The 15969-nt window shown below is 36.6% G+C and overlaps 2 protein-coding genes across 4 annotated transcripts; one reads left to right on the plus strand and one right to left on the minus strand.

The window, feature by feature from the left end:
* Positions 1 to 215: 215 nt before the first annotated feature.
* Positions 216 to 12445, minus strand: nadkb (NAD kinase b). Of its 3 annotated transcripts, none has more exons than XM_042776806.1 (12): positions 12309 to 12445; positions 6226 to 6486; positions 6060 to 6143; positions 5113 to 5242; positions 4847 to 4955; positions 4616 to 4701; positions 4322 to 4424; positions 4042 to 4196; positions 2697 to 2796; positions 1597 to 1754; positions 1360 to 1442; positions 216 to 1125 (listed from the first exon to the last, which is right to left on the minus strand). In XM_042776806.1, exons 2-12 carry the CDS (start codon positions 6474 to 6476, stop codon positions 966 to 968), a joined length of 1419 nt encoding a protein of 472 aa, XP_042632740.1. In that variant the 5' UTR covers positions 6477 to 6486; positions 12309 to 12445; the 3' UTR covers positions 216 to 965. The 3 variants fall into 3 exon arrangements, with proteins under 3 accessions (XP_042632740.1, XP_042632733.1, XP_042632749.1); XM_042776799.1 differs by lacking the exon at positions 12309 to 12445 and adding an exon at positions 7252 to 7421; XM_042776815.1 differs by lacking the exons at positions 6060 to 6143; positions 6226 to 6486; positions 12309 to 12445 and adding an exon at positions 5769 to 5997.
* Positions 11807 to 12979, plus strand: LOC109069560 (probable G-protein coupled receptor 160). Its single transcript, XM_019086194.2, has one exon. The coding sequence runs from the start codon at positions 11877 to 11879 to the stop codon at positions 12864 to 12866; it is 990 nt and encodes a 329-aa protein (XP_018941739.2). The 5' UTR covers positions 11807 to 11876; the 3' UTR covers positions 12867 to 12979.
* The last annotated feature ends 2990 nt before the right edge of the window (positions 12980 to 15969 follow it).

A 15969-nucleotide genomic window follows, 5' to 3' on the forward strand; every position in this document is an offset into this window, starting at 1 on the left:
TATTTTGTTAAAAAACATCACAAAATTGGTGCTTTGTTTTTTTTATAAAATATTTCACACAAGCAAATATATGTAGTTTTTTTTTAATAATACAATTTATATTCCATTGTACTACAAACATTACAGATTGTCACCTTAAGTAAATATAACAAGATATAAAGCCTTAAAATACATGAGGATACATTTCAAATGACGAAAACAAAACAAAAAAAACATCCAACATTAAAAGACATTTTTATTGAAATATTACAAATGAGATAAACACATCATAGGATCTTATTTACATCGGACTGTAAACAGCTTGCATACATTCAGCTATACTAGTTCTTATGCAGTTTATTACAAATGAGAACTACCATCATGACAAACCACATAGAAAGTCAAGCTTTGTCTGTTTGTAGATAAAGTTTGTTGTAAATTTAGCCAAATTCTACACATTGATAAAAAAAAAAAAAAAAAATTTTATGCTAAGTGATTGAATTACATTTCCTTCTATAATGTGCATTTCAAGTTTAAACGTGGAGGAAACCATCCTAAACCATTTAGAAGTTGATTAATCTACAGTACAAATTTAAATGTTAATGTTTTTGTTAATAATAAATGGTACTTAAAAAAAAATACAAAATATTCTATAATAAATCAGATCAGTTATTTAGTATATTGTGAAGTGCTCAGTTGCAAAAACAGTCCTCTAAGAAATACTGTCTGCATCATGATGTTTAGCAGTCACACAATGGCATTTTAGATTAACCAAACTTTTTGTTGCCGCTAACCTCTAACACTAAATGTGTTATTTCTCAAGTAGCACATAAGCACTGACTGCAGTCTATAATGAAATCTGTAAACCTATGAACAGAAATGTGCAATGTAATGTAAAAATACCAATTTTGAACTCTTAACTCTTAAACTTTTTGGAATGTAAAGTCAACAGACAGTGAGAGTGCTTGTGTGAGATTTGTGATGTTTCAGTTATCTGTTTCTGAAGAGTCACTGGCATCTGTTAGACGCGTTTGCTTCTTGCGGATGTTCCAGTGGAGACACTGAGCCAGACTGTCAAACCAGTCGTACACCAGATCATGACAACAGATAGAAGGGACCGGAAAGCAAGAGGTTGTGATCTTAATGCTATAATGGGAAAAAACAAAAACAAACTCAAGATTAACAGATACAGCATGCAAGGTGGAGAGTGCTGCTTGAGATAAAAGGGCAAACTGATTTTAAACTGAAAGGTTGATTGGTGATCCGAACTGACACTGTTGATGCTCATTTCCATAACTGTAATGCAGCTGTTGTTGTATCACTGGATTATGGGGGAGGTCAAAACTGTTTGGTTATGGGATTGTGTAAAAAGTGTGTCACCTGTCCCCATGCTGGATTTCCTGCCTCTTTCTGCCATCAAACGAGACCCAGGCTGTGTTGCGAGCATCAGGTGACAGAGTTATCTGCGGGGTAAATACAGTCAGCGATAAGATGACGCAAACAAATGTTCTTCTGAAGCTCTCATTTGAGAGAAATAAATAAATAAAACCTAAGTTGGACAAATAACTTCCTTATTTGGCAAATCAAGTTCCATCAATCCCTCAATCCTGTTCTCACCATGAGCTCCACACCTGCGGGCACCACGATGGGTCTAAAAGAGAGGGAGTGAGGGCAGATGGGGGTGACCATGATGGCAGGGACATTGGGATGGATCATGGAGGCTCCCGCTGCGCCAGCATAGGCCGTGCTGCCTGTGGGGGTGGAAACTATTACACCTGCATAGAAACACACCACATATTTGCATTTATTTTAATGGCAGCTGAACTCTCTTATCAAAGCATATCACACAGACCATGTATCGAGGCATCTGCTTGAGTTAAAAGAAAAAACAGATCAAGCACTTAGATAATGAAGCGAGTCTAAAATTGCTCTCAATTATAATGCAAACCACATCAAAGCTACACTACCATTAAAAAGTCTTTTGTCCGTAAGATGCTTTAATGCTTTTGATGTCTCTTATGCTCAACAAGGCTGAATTAGTTTGATATACTGTAAATACAGTAAAAACAGTAACACTGCAGCAAACTGAATTTTTACCAGCTATTACACTTCAGTGTCACATGATCCTTTCAATAATCATTCTAATATGCTGATTTGATGCTCAAGAAACATTTCTCAGTCTTATCAGCAATGTTGAAAACAATTGTGCTACTTAATATTTCTATGGAAACCATCATACTTTTTGTCAGGATTGTTTGGTAAATATAGAAGGTTAAAAAGTACAGCATTTATAGGCCAATTCACAGACAAACACCAACAAACAAGGCGGCCGTTGGATTTATAATTTTATGAAAAATAACTTTCATGTTCACTCGGGTGTAAGCAAACAGCGACCAACAGCAACAGACACGGGGTAACATACAGTGTTCAGACAGGGGTAACACACCAAACAGACAAAACCCAACAAAGGTGTTTGTTGTCTTTGTGCTACGTGGACTGGCATACACGTCAAATGAAAATTTTTTGTAACATTATACATTTTTTATTGTCACTTTTCATCAATTTAAAGCATTCCTTGCTGATTAAAAGTATTAATTTCTTTAGGGAAAAAAAAACATTAACCCCTGCAATTAAGTGTATTGTTTGAGCACAATGGTGACCAGATAAAAAAGGATCTATCAATGCTGTTTGCAGCTGAAGCGTATGGTTGTGCTCACCGTCTCCCTGTACAGATGTGATGAGGCGTCCATCCAGGTACAGATCAACATCAGACAGGTATGATGAAGGCCCTCTGTCCACCACCACCTCATTTAGCACCTTTATACACACATAATATCAAAGAGCAAGCAAAAGCACACACATCGACCTCAACTGGGTGCTCGACTAAGAAACAAGTCACATACCGTGTGACATTTCGAGCACGCAGGCTCTTTATCAGATGTCTGCTTGAAACGTCACACACACTAAGCGACATTTTTGATACTTTTGGAGCTTTGGTGTTGCCGACTTGCCGGCGAATGAATCAATTAAACATAAAAGCATCTAACAAACAGATGTGCTTTTGTACAAATCACATGGCACTCTGGTCTAAAATAGCCACCTTGGACGCAGAAAGCAGACTATTAATGACATTATGTTATTGCTATGGCAACTGGACAAGCACAGCTGTTACTTTCAAATAACTCCAATTATATCTGTTACCATGGAAAAGATCTCTAAACAGTCTTGACAGATGGATTTTTGTCCTTAAGATAATATTCTGAGAGTGCCTTTACTTGGCAGACATTCAGGAATTTTCCTTGTGCAACATTGACAATTGCACCTATTACATTAGTCTTCTTCATGTCTCTTCAACCCTTAAAATAATTTATAGTTATTACTGTAAACTATGAGTGCTAAATTCTAAAATAATTGTTGTTTAAGCTAATAAATGTAATGCTCTTTGTAAACAATATGTACATGGGTGTGTATATTATGAATATGTACTGTATATGTCTGTAGATATGTATGTACATGTGATCTACCGTTTAAAGATTTGGGGTTGGTAAGATTTTTACAGATTGTTTTTTAAAGAAGTCTCTTATGTTCAACCAAGACTGTGTTTCTGTGTTTCTTTGATTAGTAAATATTATTACAATTTAAAATACTGTTTCTAATGTAGCATATTTTAAAACATAATTCCTGTGATGGAAAAGCAGAATTAAAACTTTTTTTTTTTTCAGAATTCTTGGATAAATAGAAAGTTCAAAATAACAGCATTTGTAAATTGAAATCTTTTGTAATATTATAAATGTATAAATTTACTGTCACTTTTGAAAAGAGGCCATGAGTTTGCTTTATGGCCTCTCTGTTATTATTATGACGTGATTGGTTGACACCACACCATCAGATTTTGTCCAACATCCTTATTAGTGGATTGCAAGTTTGAATTTTAAGAGTGTTTGTGTAGCGTTTGTTAGGCCTACGTGCCAAAACATATTGGCATACTAAAGACAGACTTTTTCTCAAGCTCATGTGTTGTTGGTTTTGTGTTCAGCAAATAATTTGTGAGTGCTGCGTTACCTGTAACTGTAGTGTGATTTTGCCTGCCTCATTATTTATGTGGTTATGAGGCGCTATTCCGTTCTCCTGAGTGCTGAAGAGCTGCTCGTTCCTCTGGAACATGCCTTTCACCACCTTAACCTTCAGACGACTGCGCAGGATGATGGCAGCATTACCTATAGGAGCCAGACACGAACATTTAAACCAACATAAATATCTTAAACACAGTACATTACAAGCTAAAAGTGCAGCTTTTCTAGTTTCAGAGATGGAAAATACAAGAAACTCTTAATCACTCCACCTTCAAACACTTTATCCACCTCTGTTTTAAAAGACTCAAACTTGAATGGTGCGAGAAATCCTAAGGAGCCCAGATGGAAGGCCATGACCGGGGGAACGCTGCCCTTAAACAAATGAGACAAAACCACATTTCATTCTTAAACAAACCACTAAACAACTCACTTTTGCTTATCCAAATTCTCTCAACTTATATGAGCCACACAGAGACCATCCAATGGAAAGCAGCTGAGACTGACCTAGTAGGACACTCTTGTGCACAAACAAATGAGATGAGTAAGATGAGATGAGAGAATACCTGGAAAAGAGATGATGCATACAGAAGAGTCCCATCTCCACCCAAACAAATAATCAGATCGATGCAGTCTGAGATGTCGTCATACCCTGTGCGAACACAATGATGAATCACTCATTTTCCAAATGCACCCAAACTTTAATTGGTTAAGGTTGTATCATGGTTATGCAAAACAGGTGATGAACCTGCCGATAATTTGCTCCTATCCAGTCCAACACAATGAGGTCTCAGTACCTTCCCTGAATGTGCACAGCTGATTGCGAATGGCTGAAAACGAGTCATCCGTCATGAGAGAGCCATCGTCCACAACTTTCTTCTCCACATAAACCATCAGATGTTTCTCCTGATGGTGGGAATAATTTAAATGAAATTTGTGTAACCAAATCTAAAAAAAAATCTAATGATACAGCAACAAAAAAAAAAAAATGAATGGGTAACAGTAGCGACTGTAACTTCCTAGCCTGTAAATCAACTACTAATGTTGCTTTTGTTTAACCTACTTCCACAAGGAACCGGCAAAGCTCTTTGAACGGCTCCAGGAGGGTCTCGTCTCGGATCTTTCTGATGACCAGGACGTTGAGCGGTGGTTTGCTCCAGGTAAGCCGCTGGCTGGCTGGATCCTGAATGTGCCTGTGGGGAAAGTCGACAGAGTAGGCAAACATTGTATGTGTTGGCACTGCACTCTGTACAAAGCAAAACAGCATGTACTTTGTACTGTTCCTACACTCATTACACAACTTACAGTCATGGTCAAATATTGAAAAGCACTATTACGTAGACTTCTGCTTTTGGGTTCTCATAGTTCTAGGATCAGATCGTTTTCAGTATTAATAAATGAAAAAAATTAAATGGGTGTCGTTTGACATATTCACAGTTTGTTTTTTTAACTTCAAAAATGTATATATTTAAATAAATCTTTAATCCATGCATCTTATTTTTTGTACCAAGGAATAAAGTCCAACAGCTAGGTTTCTATAACATCACTAAGTTTCTAAAATGTATTGTTGCATGAAATCCAGAATAAGTCATTTTTAGAGATAGACTCTAATCATCTTTCTCGATCAGAAACGCATAACTAACATAACTCAAAACTCAAAACTTCGAAACAACATGTTCAGCACAACATCAGATATCGAACTAGAAAACCACACATTACCCTCTTCGTGTGGTTTGTCCTGGGGGGCGTAAAACAGGCATAGTGCTGGGGGGGCTTTTAGAAGAGGTGCATTAGAAAGTTCCAGCAGGACCATTCTTGTGACAGCCACAGCAGTACCTGACTGCGCTGCTCTCCAGCTTCATCCAACAAATCACCCACAACCAATCAGAACTCAGCACACGGCCTTATCACTACATTTGTCCGATCCTTTGCTTGACTTAAAAGTTTAAACAGTAACAAGAGAGGGATGTGACCTGGCCCCTTATCTAAAGTAAGCCTGACTTTACTTACATGACTGAGGTTGGGTTGGGTAGAACACAAGCTTTGGGTCCAAAATGAGTATCAGGATATGGTCCATGTAGAAAGTGCCCTCGTCTGCAACAAACAGGCTCTTACGTCACTGCACATTTCTATCTTTAGGGTTCAACCGGTTTAAATCAAATGGTGTGTTTCGTACCTGCATCTATCCCATCTTTTTGGGCAACTCTCAGCCGTGTCCTCGACTGATACAGAGGCTTCTGATTCAGGCTGCTCAGGCAACCAATGTACGCTTCCCCCAGACAGGTGTTCTGGACAGTCCGGCCTCTGAAGAGACCTTTTCACCTCTTTGTGTCTCCTTGGAAGCTTCCCCTGCCGCTCCTGCTGCCTCTGTGACCGCTTAGATGAACCACCCTCCTCCGCCTTTCTGGAGGGCAGCTCGTCTTCCATGCCTTCAATTCTTATTGGGGAAAAAAAGGAAATAGACTCTAAAATGAGTTGAGAAGACCTAAGCGGGCCCCCTCATCATGATAACATATATTTCCAGGCAGCCCTGCATTATATAGGATCTTGTTGATCAAAATAGACATTTGACATGCATTACAAAACAACAGCTTATGTGAACAGAAGAATCAAACATATTCAACTGGTGTCATTTACTTATATAGCAGCTGACATTAAATACTTCAGGGAAATTAACATGTTCTGCACTGAGACATACAAATCTCCATTTATCTGTTATTTAACAACTATTTTTAACAGTTTATTAATCAAAAAAAAATTATTTATATTATTATTATACATGTAACTTTTAGAATCTCATATTTAGAGACTACATTATACCAGGTGACTGATAATGATTAAAAAGGGTGAAATGAAAAAGTACCCCAAACATAGTCACTTACTTTAACTTACATTTAAACCGTAAAACCTTGATGTTAATAAAAACAATTCCATGCAGATGTTATTTGTCAAACGCATATATTTATTTATTTATTGTTTTTAGTGATAAACTACTAAAACTGGAACAAACAGTAAAACACATGACGTGCTGCACAATAAGCAAAGCCAGCTTGTCTGATACTTAATACTATAAATTCAGACTATCACGCTACTAACAATGATTTTGGAGCGACAATGAGCAGTAATCTCGAACACATTAAAACTTCCGTGAAACTAGCCGCACGGAGCTAGCTAACGTTAAACACATTTCACCAGCGCTTACCAAACCAGCGGAAAAACGCGGAACTTCCCTTTTGGACTTTAGTCTTTCACAACTGAAGAGGTAAATTTAATACACTTGACGGTGTTACCTTGACAGCAACACTATTTCTATACCAGTTGACGGCTTATGCTCAGTAATATTATGGGATGTCCACAATGACATCACGAGGGTGCTCGTGACACTAGCGCTGCTGCGCAGACTCTCTCAGGTCGCGTCTCAATCAGTAGATCGTGTACACGAATTCGGTCACTGGTAAGTTCCCTGACTCACTGTGATCACTTGAATTCCAGTGACATGACTACGTACAGCGTCAACGGACAACATGAATTAATAAACACCTGACAGGACCGATCTAATTTTTATTAATTTTTTTATTCTCTTTAAACACATCGTTTTGTTGCATGTTCTTACAACATTTCAGCCGAATATTAATTATAAATGTTAATTAGATGTGTTCAATTCCTGTCTAGCGATGTGTGTTTATGTTGAAATGTACTAAAACACTGTCCATCTTTTATAAATATTTTTTATTATATTTATCGAGTTGGCTTGTGTGGTTTATGTTTCGCGCTTCAGAAATGTGACGTTATTTCCGGTAAGGGAGCATAGCGAGCGCCTATGCGCCCTACTTTTCGCAGTGCGTTGTGGGATTTTTCAGGGAGTGCACTGGAAGGATTTCGCAATTGAGACAGCCCTTAAAATGGCCGACTACCTGATCAGTGCCCTTACTACTGAACAAGGGAGCTGATTGAGACGCACCCTGAGAAGCAAATAACTTCTTCTTCTGGCTCTTTATGGCGGTTGGCAAACAACCAAAAAGGTGCATTCCCGCCACCTACTGAGCTGGAGTGTGGTTCATTGACGGAACAGGAAGAAAGCCGCAGCTGAGAAAAAGGACCACTAATAATAAATTGGCTTCTAAATCCTCTTAAACAGATGCACCTTTCTTAAAAAAAATTCATTAATGCTTTATATACTTTATAACTTTCCAAGCCATTATTCAGCAGTTTTAAGTGTAATATTTCTTATCCCCATTTCTTTTAACTCTTCCGCCAGAATTATCCCATCATTTTGATAAGCAGTGCAATATATTAATACATGATGCTCTACAGTTTCTGCTAATCCACATAAACTGCATGTCCCAGACTCATGTTTGTTCATTCTATAGCCTACAGGGAATAATTAAGAGCTGTATATGTCCAAGGCGAAGTCTGGTAATGATTGTGTCTTCTCTTCTACTGCCTCCACTTCCTCTTTCACCACCAATTTATTTTGAATCGGATAAAGATGTGTTCCTCTTTCCTCCTCATTCTATTGTACCTGCCATTTGCCTTTTACAGCTGTTCTAATTATTGCCTTAACTTCTTACAAAGTGGAATATTCAGTTCTATATAAGATCATTTCAGCACCTCCTTTGCTAGATGATCCACTCCCTCATTTCATCTACTCTCACATGTGCTGGAACCCACAGGAAACATAACTTGCTTCCTAATGTATTCACCCTGTACGTACAATTTCATTTGGAAGCAAATAACGAAAATGTTATCGCTATATACAGGTGCATTTTAATTCGGATGATTTTGGCTCATAAGACTGATAGATTTTTTTATAAAAAAAAAAAAAAAAAAAAAAAAAAAAAACATTTTTAGTGATTTGTTGGCCTTCTGGAAAGTATGTTCATTTACTGTACATGTACTCAATACTTGTTAGGGGCTCCTTTCGCTTTAATTACTGCCTCAGTTCGGCATGGCATGGAGGTGATCAGTTTGTGGCACTGCTGAGGTGGTATGGAAGCCCAGGTTTCTTTGACAGTGGCCTTCAGCTCATCTTTTTTGGTGGGAAGTCGTGGCCTAATGGTTAGAGAGTCGGACTCCCAATCAAAGGGTTGTGAGTTCGAGTCTCGGGCCGGCAGGAATTGTGGGTGGGGGGAGTGCATGTACAGTTCTCTCTCCACCTTCAATACCATGACTTAGGTGCCCTTGAGCAAGGCATCGAACCCCCAACTGCTCCCCCGGGCGCCGCAGCATAAAATGGCTGTCCCACTGCTCCGGGTGTGTGTTCACAGTGTGTGTGTGTTCACTGCTCTGTGTGTGTGCACTTCGGATGGGTTAAATGCAGAGCACGAATTCTGAGTATGGGTCACCATACTTGGCTGAATGTCACGTCACTTAGAAAATCTGCATTTTTTGGTCTCTTGTTTCTCATTTTCGCCTTGACAATTGATGGGTTTTTGTTAAATGTGAACCAAAAGCATCACAATTAAAAGAACCAAAGACTTAAACTACTTCAGTCTGTGTGCATTTAATTTATTTAATACACAAGTTTCACAATTTGAGTTGAATTACTACAATAAATCAACTTTTCCACGACATTCTAATTTACTGAGATGCACCTGTATACTGTGTTTTTGTTGTTGTTGTTGTATGCCTTCATAATACTTTCCTTTCTTATTGTTTTGTCTTTTGTGTGGTTTTAATACATTTATTCAGTTCTCTCCTTATCTATATATAAAATGATTAGAATTGTCTCTTCAAAGTCATAAGAGTCTCTCTTCAACATGCTGAAAATCCCATTTATGAACATCCTGAACAGTAATAATAATAATAATAATAATAACAAAGGAATCAGTCACGAGTAGCTAGATATTAAAATCAACTGATAGCTTAATATTTTAAGGTTTCAAAAATATTAAATAGACATTAATTTTTCTTATTTAAATTTTCTGTCATGATGAATTGAATTTACACAGATGTGTAACTGGGATGATTACATAAGAATAGACCATACTTTTCCAGTATGAATAAGCAAAGAATAAATAGGTGTGGTTTGCCACCTGCTGTTATGATTTATTCTTTCATCAGGGTTCAATATCAATAGCAGCTGCCCTTCAGTCATTTCACTTTTATGTGCTGCTCGGGTTAACACATATGTCTTCCAGCAACATACTGCTTTCGTAAACAATGCATAAAGCCAATGCATAAACAGCAGCTACATTAATTTTATTAATTTTATATATTTTTTACTTTCTTTTTTACTCATGTCTGCCTACACATCAAAAATCACAAACGCTGCTCTTCAGAAAGAAGCCAGTGCTCTCACACTATTACACAGCTGTTTGCATAACCATCGTGGAAAAGGATGAGTTTTGGTTGGATATGCTCTAGTTACAGCAAGGGCTTACTGGGCTGTGCTAACCAGTATGATCCTGGATCAACAACTTTTGTTGATCTTGGAACAACATTCATGTCCAGAAACATTAGTTGGATGTTCTATTGATAAAACGAAACATGTTTTACTTGGTAAAATCACATTCACCATCATGTGTTTAAATGTTTTTGCAGCTTAATTCCAAGAAATGGAACTAAGCTGCAAAAACATTCATTTAAAAAAAAAAAAGTGACTGGACACCTAAAATGTAACTTTTTTTTCTCAGTATATATATATATATATATATATGTATATATATATATATATATATATATATATATATATAAAAAGGCTTATAAATTCTTTAGCTGTTGTTAGACATACATCATTTTTTTAAGTTGTGTATTTGAATTAATATTTAGACATTCTCAAAGACAACTTTTTGTAAATGTTTAAAATTATTATTTGTTTAATGTCAGTTTTTGCATTAATTTTACTACAGTCAAACCTGAACACAAAGAAAGACATGTTATTACACATAACATCACAGTTCAACAAAAATAGTAACAAAAATGAAAAGGAATGCTTTATCAGAGTTTAATCAATCTGATTTCAACCTCTTATTTGAGTCTTCAGGCTCAATTTTGCCATATTGCCAAACCAGTTCATTTGTGTGTGTGTATAGTGTTCCCCTTCCTTGTTGTCCATGTTTTTAATCCATTGTGGCTAAATTATTGATTTTATTTCACACATTTACAAAAACACGCTTTGTCTTACAGTCACACTAGTTCACATATGTGTGTATGTGGGGGGAGTGTGTCTGTTTTGCACTCTGGATATTTTAGAGTGTCACCCCTTCATTGCTGTGCAGTGCACTTTTTTCTGCATTGTGAATGATTTGTAGATTGTACACACAAAAAATTCTCTGTATTTTCATATTTTTGCATATTTCCCATTAATTTCCAGCTTTTTCAAATCAAGTCCACGATTTTTTATTTATTTATTTATTTGGTCACATAGTGACTGCCATAAAAGTCATTGAGTTTCGTACTGTTCCAATGAAATAGCTATTTTTAAAATATCAAAACATTTTTTTCCAGTCTAAAATGACTGAACAATACCAGAGGGTTAATGTGACCTTCATATAAAACAATACATAAATAAATAAAAACTGAAATTATATTGGCAGTAACTTGAATGAAAAAGCAAGTACTTTACTGGTATACATGGCTACTCTAGTTATGCTAGTGTTTATTTTTAGTTTTTATATCTATAATACTTTAATATGCAAGTTGCTGAATGAGTAATGAAATGTAAAAGCACACCTACATTTAAATACATGTACATGAAAACATTTAAATAATGCACATACAACATGTTTAACTAATAATAAAAAGACTCAAGTGGGCTAATCATTAAATGTGCAGGGCTGGCCTTCATCAGGGTGTGTCTACTGACAGCAGATGTAAACTGATTCAATGAGCAACTGCTGGCCAGCTACAAGAAAGACTGGTTTTTTGAATGTTGTGATTTCAGCCTTGGATTATGCTACTATGGAAACATCAATCCCTTCGTTTCTGCTGGTTCTGTGGCTCAAGAGTTTGCTGAACTGGCTGGTGGTGGTGGTGCAGCGACACTATGTGATCAGGAGTTTCTCAGGATTCTTCTGCATTTCATTGGCACTGATTGACAGTCTCTTGAGTTTTGTCCTCACGGCTGTTTTCTATCTGGAAGACTTCAACATCTCAGGCTGGCACTTCACCGGGTATAACATATGCAGGCTGGCTCAGATCACTTGTTTTATCTACACCATGCTCCACTGGCCAGTCTTCCTCCTTGTAGGACTAGATAACTTCTGGAAGCTATCATCAAGCTCAACACACACATCCTGGAAACAAAAACTGACTTACTGTGCTGGAGTGGGCCTCCTTTGGATTCTAGCAGCTTTGTACGTTTTCTCGGAGCCTGATGGTGTTCTGTTATTAGGAGATGATGAGAAGCACCAGTGCGAGCTGTTGAGTAGCCCTCAGAGTGCTCAGGTTCTCGTCGCGTTGCTGCTGACAGTCACCGGCGTCATTCTTTACTCGTACGCTCCGCTTGAGAAATTGAGGGTGCATGTGTTTCCTCATTTCGGTCAACAAAGCTGTGTGGTTTGTTTAAGGCGGGCTATGTGTACGTTCCTCAACACGTGGACCTCGTTTCTCGTTCTGATGATCGTCTCGCAGCTGCTCCAGATAGAGATGCACGCGCACCTGCAGCTGAACGTCATCTGGTTGTGTTTCCTCAACAGCTTTTCCGTCGCTTTGGCTCTGTGCGTCCACTCTTTTACATCTAGTTCCAAGAAAAACGACACAATTACAGATGGTTTTTGTTCCTGGTACTTTTGTTTTACATATGGAGCTGACGAGTGGAATTATGGACAACAATCCAGTGACCGCGCTCAAGATAAAACGCTATACAATGTCTGACATGTTTACTCTGGAGAAGGCGTTTTTTATCTGTGCTTTCTTGTTTGCATTAAAAAAGGAAAAAAGAAACACCTGTGGGTTTGCAAATTAAATGTTTGTGTTTTTTGCACAAATGATTTCGTCTCTTTACTATGAGAAAAATGAATATTGAACCAGCACCTTTTACAAGACTGATGTAAAAATTGCGATTTCTGCTTTAAACGTATTGAGCTCAAAATTACAAGTGCTTTTTTGTCTGTATATAAATAAATCGAACCCATGAAAACTACAAGGAACATACACAAATGTAAGTAAGTATATTTACATATGAACTAATCTAACCGGTTTATTCGTTCCCCGATATACTACTGCAGTTTAGGAGTAGCCTATTTACATACTGTAAGACAGCAGTAGAGAGAGATGATCCAAAATGAAAATTCTGTCAATATTTACTCAACCCTATACTTCGATTTAAACTTGTATGTCTTTCTTCTGCGGAACACAAAATAAGATTTAACCCTTTAAAGGTATAAAAAAAAATAAATACAAATCATTTCATTTCGCAAAAAAAAAAAAAAAAATATAAATACATAAATATATAATTGAAACTTTATACAAAAAAAAAAAAAAAAATATATATATATATATATATATGTGTGTGTGTGTGTGTGTGTGTGTGTGTGTGTTTTAACTAACTTTTTTTTCCACATCAATCTACACTCCATACACCATAATGACAAAGCAAAAATCAGATTTGTGACAACTTTGCAAATTTATTAAAATTCTAAAACTGAAACAAGTACTTTGCATAAGTATTAATACCCTTATAGCCTACATAGTTGATGCACTTTTACAGTCTCAGTCTCCAGAAATATTTGATTGGGTTCAAGCTAAGGCTGTGGCTGGGCCACTCTGGACATTCAGAGTTGTCTGTAAGCTACTCTTGCTGTGTGTTTAGGGTCATTGTACTGTTAGAAGGTGAACCTTCTGTCCAGTCTGAGCTTCTGAATGCTCTGGATTGGGTTTTCATTAAGGCTTTATTTTGCTGTGTTGAGCTTTCCTTCTACTCTGATGAGTTCCCCAGTCCCTGCCGCTGAAAAACAACTCCACAGCATGAGGCTGCTGCCAGCATACTTTACTGTTGGGATGCTACTCTGCAGGTGATGAGCAGTGCCTGGTTTCCTCCAAACATGATGCTTGGAATTGCGGTTCATCAGACCAGAGAATCTTGTTTCTCACAAGTTCCTTAGGTGCTTTGTTGTAAATTTCAAGTGTGTTTTCATGTGTCTTCACTGAGGAGAGGATTGAGTTTGGCCACACCGCCATAAAGACCGGATCGGTGGAGTGTTGCAGTGATGTTTGTCCTTAAGTTTCTCCCATCTGCATATATGATCATGGAGCTCAGAGTGACCATCATCTTCTTTGTCACCACACTAACCAAAGCCCTTCTCCATTGATTGCTTAGTTTGGCCAGGAGGCCAGTTCTAGGAAGAGTCCTAGTGTTTCCAAACTTCTTCCATTATGGAAAATTGAGGCTACATGCTTCTGTGAACCTTCAATGAGGCAGAATTGTTTTTTCTGAACTCTTCACCAGGTGTGTGGCTTGACGCAATCCTGTCTCTGAGCTTTACAGGCAGTTCTTTTGACCTCAGGGCTTGGTTTTTGCTCTGATACGCATTTTCATCTGCCATTCAAATGAATTTGCCACAGGTTAACGCCACTCGAAGTGTAGTAGCATCTACAAGCAATATGAATGCTCCTGAGCAAAACTTCAACTGTCCCAGAAAAGGGTATGAATACTTATGCAATGGAATCATTTCAGTTTTTGCCATTCTAATAAATTTGCAAGGCTGTCACAAATCTGTTTTTTGCTTTGTCATTATGGTGTGTGGAGTGTAGATTGTTGTGGGGGAAAAGTTATTCAAGTACTGTAGTTTAACATAAGGCTGCAACATAAAACGTGGAAAAAAGTGAAGGGGTATGAATTCTTTAATACTTATATATATATATATATATATATATATATATATATATATATATATATATATATATATATATATATATATATATATATATATATATATCAATCTTTTATGGCTCATATGAGAGTATAGGAAGCTCACACTCATGGAGGAACACAAACACCATTTTATTCAGAGGCCTTAACTGCAATTTGGTGTAGATTGTTACATGACCAAAAAGTAAAATGAAATTCTGACAGCTTGTAATGTAAATCAGTATAACACACTACTCACAGAAAATGCATAAATATCAGTCGTCAATTGATATCTGCCAATAACATGTCTCAGTGAGATGAAATTTTGATATTTGAAATGTACAAATCAACATTGCTCAAAATGCATGTTGTATCATATTTGATACATTCATATTAACATGACTTTTATTTTTATATAAGAAAAAAAAACCTATGGATAATTAAGTAACCTAGTTGCTTCCATCCAGTAAGTGTTCATCTTGAAATATTATTAACAATATAAAAGTTATTATTGTGTTTACTTTATAAAAATCATTGAATATTTCACAGCAAAATAAATTATACTTGGAGGCCTTTCACTTGTTAAAGTTTGAACTCTCAATCAGATGACAGGGCATATAGAAGATTATAACAGGTTCCTCAGCAAAGTTTTAATCATATTGATAATATATTGATGATTATTATATTATCATATTGATAATGTAAATTCATCAAATATGATACAGTATACTTTATAGGGTTAAAGAATGTTTAAAAAAATAAAAATAAATAAACCATTGGACCACAATGGAGAAAAAAAAATTCCACTTAAAGTCATAAAGGAACAAAATGAGGGTGAATAAAAACAGATTTTTTTGTGTGTGTGAACAGTTCTTTTAAGTAAATTTAGTATTTTTATCTTTAATCCATAATCAAATCAAAACAAAATTCAAAAAAAACAAAAAAACACAATGACACACACTACATAACACTACATAAATTGAATCCAATTTAATCCAATATAAAAGACAAAACAACAAATACTTACAATGTCTGTAACGGGAAATAAACAATGTAACACTAGATACAACTGAGGTATTAGCTAAGCGCATGTACATGTATTTAACTCGTAAATACCAATCATGATAA

The sequence above is a fragment of the Cyprinus carpio genome, chromosome A2, assembly GCF_018340385.1.
Source record: "Cyprinus carpio isolate SPL01 chromosome A2, ASM1834038v1, whole genome shotgun sequence".
NCBI classification, from domain to species: Eukaryota; Metazoa; Chordata; class Actinopteri; order Cypriniformes; family Cyprinidae; genus Cyprinus; species Cyprinus carpio.